Source organism: Egretta garzetta, unplaced genomic scaffold (assembly GCF_000687185.1).
Source record: "Egretta garzetta isolate BGI_Z169 unplaced genomic scaffold, ASM68718v1 scaffold232, whole genome shotgun sequence".
NCBI lineage: Eukaryota > Metazoa > Chordata > Aves > Pelecaniformes > Ardeidae > Egretta > Egretta garzetta.
Window position 1 is genome coordinate 604,649 of NW_009258959.1, and position 5,350 is coordinate 609,998.

Consider the following 5,350-nt stretch of genomic DNA (forward strand, 5'->3'; position numbering starts at 1 on the left):
CCCTCCCCTGGCCCCGCTCCAACAGGTCCATGTCCTCCTGGTGCTGAGGGCTCCAGAGCTGGACGCAGGGCTCCAGGGGAGGTCTCCCCAGAGCAGAGCAGAGGGGCAGAATCACCTCCCTCGACCCGCTGGCCACGCTTCTCCTGATGCAGCCCAGAGTACGGTTGGCCTTCTGGGCCGCCAGCGCACATTGCTGGCTCATGTCCAGCTTTTCATCACCCAGCACCCCCAAGTCCCTCTCGGCAGCATCTCGGAAATAGAGGTGATGCCCAAGAACTAATTAAAATTCACAAGCTCAGAATCAGATCAAGAAAGGACTAGGGAAGAGATGAAGTATCTGGGAGCAAAAACAAAAAAAAAATGAGTTGATAAATTGGAAGGAAGAAGCAATCTTCAGAGGGCAGAGCTTTGGAGGAGAGGATAGAAGACAGAAATACAGGCAATGCAGCAGCAGGAGAAAGGTGAACGATAAAGAAACAGAGAGAGAGAGAAGGATGGGGCTTTACAAAAAGAAGTGGAATGAATTTCTAGGATGCATTACACCGTGATATGTGCTAGACTGAACGAGAAGGTATTTTAAATAAGAAGAAAAAGCAAGGAGGGAGAAACCACACGGACAGAAAAGTGAAAGGAACAGGAGGAGGCATTTGGATATATATTTACGTCCGTATCAGGACAACATAAAGATTATGAGCCTATGATTTTGATAATTCCTTGTATATGAATTTAGCTGAAAACAATGAAAAAACTAAACTTGGGACGCAAGAAATGAAAGGATTGTATTGCTATTCCATCTCAGCCAGAAATCATGCAATCTGTACATCTGTTTTCAACACACTGTACAGTCACTGGACTTAAAATGACCAAGCAACAACGCATCCAGACAGCAGAAAATTAGCTGAGACTTAAAATAAGGTGGCCTTTCCAGCTCTGTAATTCACAAAGCACTGCTGTGCCTTCCACAGGAGCATTAGGCTGCAGTTACGCAGTGACTTCAATCCCACGTGAACCCAGGCTGCTACCGCCGAGTCTTGCTTTTCCTCCCCTTTCTCAGGTACTCATCCCTCCTACCTCTCACGCCAGCAGCGGCATGTGCGCAGCCGTGCAGCAAGCTGGATCAGGGGATGGATTTATCCAAAAACTATCACTTCGGGGGAGAAAAAGTCCGAGAAGGTTTGACTTCAGGTGGGTGAGTGCCCTAATCCACTCGGCTCACCCATCCTTGTGCTCCTACAGGGAGACAGAAGTATTTCTTCTGTTGGCAAGTGGAGCCGGCCCTTCAGTGGCAGTCCAGGCTAAAGCAGATTAAAAGAGCCACATAACCACAACCTGATGCTCTCTGACAAACACAAAAGCAAAGACCTTTTTAAAAAGACATTTTAGAACACATCAGCAAAAACCGTAAAGGCATTCAAAGTTCTTTCAAAAAGCAGGCCTTGAGATAACGTTCAAGGTAAAGCAACTATCCCCTAACAAGTTTATGAAGTCTATAGCATACAGATACATTACAGAAAGAGCAAGCTGAATTAAAATGTGGATCATACGGAGTTCTTTACAATTTTGCAGACACATGCACGTACACAAAAGGAAAGCATGCCTATGTCCCAGCAAACTAAGGGCAATTTCAGACCACTACGTGCGACTGACTGACTACCACCAATCAAATAAGGCAATCTTTAAAACCAAAATAAAATATATGAAAATTGCCAACACTTCTGATAAATTCAGCTATTCATAACCCAGTTGGCCCCCAGGGGAAAAAAAAAAAAAAAATTAACTTCCTGCCTAAAAGCAGCCAGGTGTGGATAGAGTAAAGAAGTACTTCCAGTCATAGAGAAACTTTGAAGGATTTCTGGTTGATAGCAAGAAAACCTACATTTACCTTTCAGGAGGAAAAACCTCCTTCTCCATCATAGTTGCAGAAAGACAATCTTTTTATAGTAATGCCAGCATGGATCTACCATGGAGCTACTGCCATACAGTAGCTTTAGTGAGCTATAGAAGATAAACATGTCATGCCTAAAACTGAGCCAAAGATCCTAAAAGCATCCCGAAACACCTCTTCCACAAATGTCCCAGTCACCCAGTATGAAGAAATGTAACACAAAGAGCCAAATAGAGATGATAAACACAGAAATGTAGTTTTAAACCTATTTGCTAACACATTTCAAACCACGTTTTTTATTCTAGTCTTGTCAAGTCATAAAGATACTCCAGCTTTACTGCTACTGAGCTCCCACAGAGAAGAGAAACACAACGCAGTTTGTAAGACTGCAGTGGATATTTGATTTTTTGTTTTAATGGATATTAAAATTTTACGTTGTGTCAAAGTCATCCAACTCCCAGGAAAGCTTTCTGCTCAACTATCAGCACACAGTTTTGTCAAGTCCCAGGTAAGCTTTCCACAAGCAAAACATATTGCCTTTTCTTCCCGGCCTCCAGAACCTGAATCTACATCCTTGCATACACAACACTGTATTATCACTCAAAAAGATGACATATTTTAGATTTAAACAAACCTGGTGGGTTTATTTATGTACAGCCCTCAAGGAGATCTGCGGAGGGGCTGCAGAAGAGGCAGTTACACCTATATGCCTCAACCCTGACCAAAAAGAATCCCGTTTGGCGTAAACAGCAGTTCAGTCTTCTTCCTCTCCAAACAACATAGTTTAAGCCATCAAACTACAAACATTTAAAGCAGTGCTCAGTTTTGCATGAAGATATCAAAGCTATTGGAATGGCAAGCATGCTTATAATCTGGCAGGCTGCCAAAAATCATCTGCTAATATACTAGACCACAGACGTATTCTGCTAGAACTCCTAAGAGAACTTTCTGATCTTTTCCTCGTATCGCTTCTTTTTAAGTTGTATACAAAACTGAACTGAAATGATAGAAAAAAATGTAATTAAGAGGTTTAAATCCTATACAAATGCTACGGTTTATAAGTATTGCATATGTGATTTGAATGCTTGCATTTATATGCTAACAAATACAGCGATTATTTATAATAATTTAACATTTTAAAATATGCATTCTTAATCACTAGCTTGCAAGCCATGTCATCAGACGTTCCTGTCGCCACTGCAGCAGTTAAGTTTGTAGAATTTGGAGCGGCACAGAACAAGAGCACGGAGCTGTACTCTTGCAGCGCCTGAAAGCTCCAACAGCGCTACGGAAGGACCCGAACTCTCTCGGGTCTTGATAAACAAACAGCATTCAGTCAAAATTTAATACTTTTGGATAACAGCGGGGCGGCTTTCTATAAAAATAATTCTTCGTTCCAGAGACAAAAAGATCCTGTGTGTGGTTCCAGTGAGCATTGCTTTCTGGAACGCTCCGGAATCACGGTGGCTGCATATCCTGAATACAGTCATAAATACACAAGTAATGGGATGACGAGGTTGACACCCAGCTTCTCACACAAGTGTCACACGCTGGCCGCCGCGGTATCAAGACTACCGAGTCTTCAAAGCCCAGTTCCTCCTTCACAGCTAGATGCAATTAAAAGGCCTCCGCAACCAAGATGGGAGCTTTTTTCAGCACGTTTTTAAACAAAAATTCTCTTGTTCTCTCTTATTCTGTTATCTGATATTTGAACAAATCATTGACACCACGGAGCTGTCATATCCTATCACATCGTTTCACGTTTAAAGAATGTTGCAGCTGTAAATCCACACAGTCATTCTGCAAACGCAGACTGCTTGCAACAAGAATGCTGAACAGAGACTATGTATGTTTAGTGACTGTGTTAGTGAATTAAATATATTAACACAGTTTCTTAATCCGTAACATTAAAATTTACAAAATAAATTAACTGTAGAAATTAAATTACATTAAAGAAAAATATGTTAAGCCGGCATTTTCACATGTTTTCCTGGTTTTGTATCCACAGGCTAATAATGCTTATGACATCTTTCAGAAGAATACAGACAGAAGTAATTACAAGCTCCTTAAAAAATAGGAAATGCTAACAAAACCTGGACTAGAGTAGCAGTACCTGGTCTAGATGTTCTAAAAATAAGCTTCTATTATGTAGGGGGAAAAATTCCTTGGATCAGTCTATTACTTATTACTCAGCGTTTGCTAGTTAAACACCGCACAGCCACTAATTTTAGTCTAAGGAAACAAATGTTGTGATCTTTCCCATACAAAAAAGTGTTTCAACACCCACAGAAGAAAAACAGGGGAGAAGAAGGCTCAAGGCTCGACATCCTGATTTATGAAGAGAGGACACTGCGAGAGCGAGACAAACAGTATGTCATCTGTCCAAGTTGCCACATTTGCATTTCATATACAAATACAAAGCAAGAAATCTCATTTAAATAATTAACGGGTGGACTATACACTGCCAAAAAGAGCAGGACAGCAGTGGACTTACTGCTGAGTATTTTACAGAACCATCCAAGAAACTGATCCTCTCCAAATGGAATGGTTAATCCTCCATATAATGCCAAGTACCCACTACCACTGTATTTTGTTAAAAGCAAATGTCTAACTTCAAGAGAAGTGATCACATTCGGTAAAATGAATAATAAAACCCCCACAAATGATGTCATGTAGATTTTCTCTATTGATCTTAACCTGTGTAGAGCTTTAAATTAGAAATGCAAATGTCTTAAAATAAGTTTCTGGTAAAAAACCACAATCAATTTAAAATTGCTCTTCAAAGCTATCTCTAGCAAAACATAACCCACATCAGTGGTTTTAAAGTATTTTAATAATTTTAGCAGCCTCTTACAAACGGTAAATCAAAGCCTTAGCCTATTATACAGAGAAATATTGCTCAAAAGACCAATGCTTTTTATATGTTGTTTGTGACTTTTTTTTTTTTAACATTTCCCCCATTGAAGAGAAGAAAAAATGGTTTGCATTGTGTTAGCTCCAGTTATAATTTCCAGCTGTGTCAAAACTTTTAACAGCCTAAAAGCAGGAAATCCAAAGAGGAAATTCCATCGTCAGTTCCTGAAGTTTTGTAACTCAAATGTTCTTCCAAAAACTGGATCTTAAAGGAATTTTGGTAACATTTTCTGTAACCTTACCTGATATCTTCAAGTAGCTCACATTCTGCCTGATGCTTGGCCTGAAGTTTTGTCATCTGCTCAACTTGAATGTTTTTTAGCTCTTGTGTAACTTTCACCTACAAAAAAAAACCACAGACCACATATATTTTCTGTAGAGTTTAAGTCAAATTTCAACAAGAAAAAAAACAATTCATGTCCTTCATCTATTCTGAAATTGCACATTCCAGTGGAACATTCGAACACAGAGTTAAGAGTGCAGTTTAACCCTGCACAGCATCCATAAAGGCTGATTTCACTAAGTGCTGTCACCCCAGCAGGCTTACGCTGC

At 40.2% G+C, this 5,350-nt stretch overlaps 1 protein-coding gene across 1 annotated transcript in view; it reads right to left on the bottom strand.

Annotated features, from left to right (window-relative positions):
• Positions 1 to 5,134, bottom strand: part of FCHSD2 (FCH and double SH3 domains 2) — a 195,824-nt gene extending 190,690 nt beyond the window's left edge. Inside the window, exon 1 of the mRNA XM_009634579.2 lies at positions 5,041 to 5,134. Within this exon, the coding sequence (XP_009632874.1) occupies positions 5,041 to 5,096 (56 nt within the window). The 5' untranslated portion in view covers positions 5,097 to 5,134. The remainder of the gene's footprint in view (positions 1 to 5,040) is intronic.
• Positions 5,135 to 5,350: the final 216 nt, after the last annotated feature.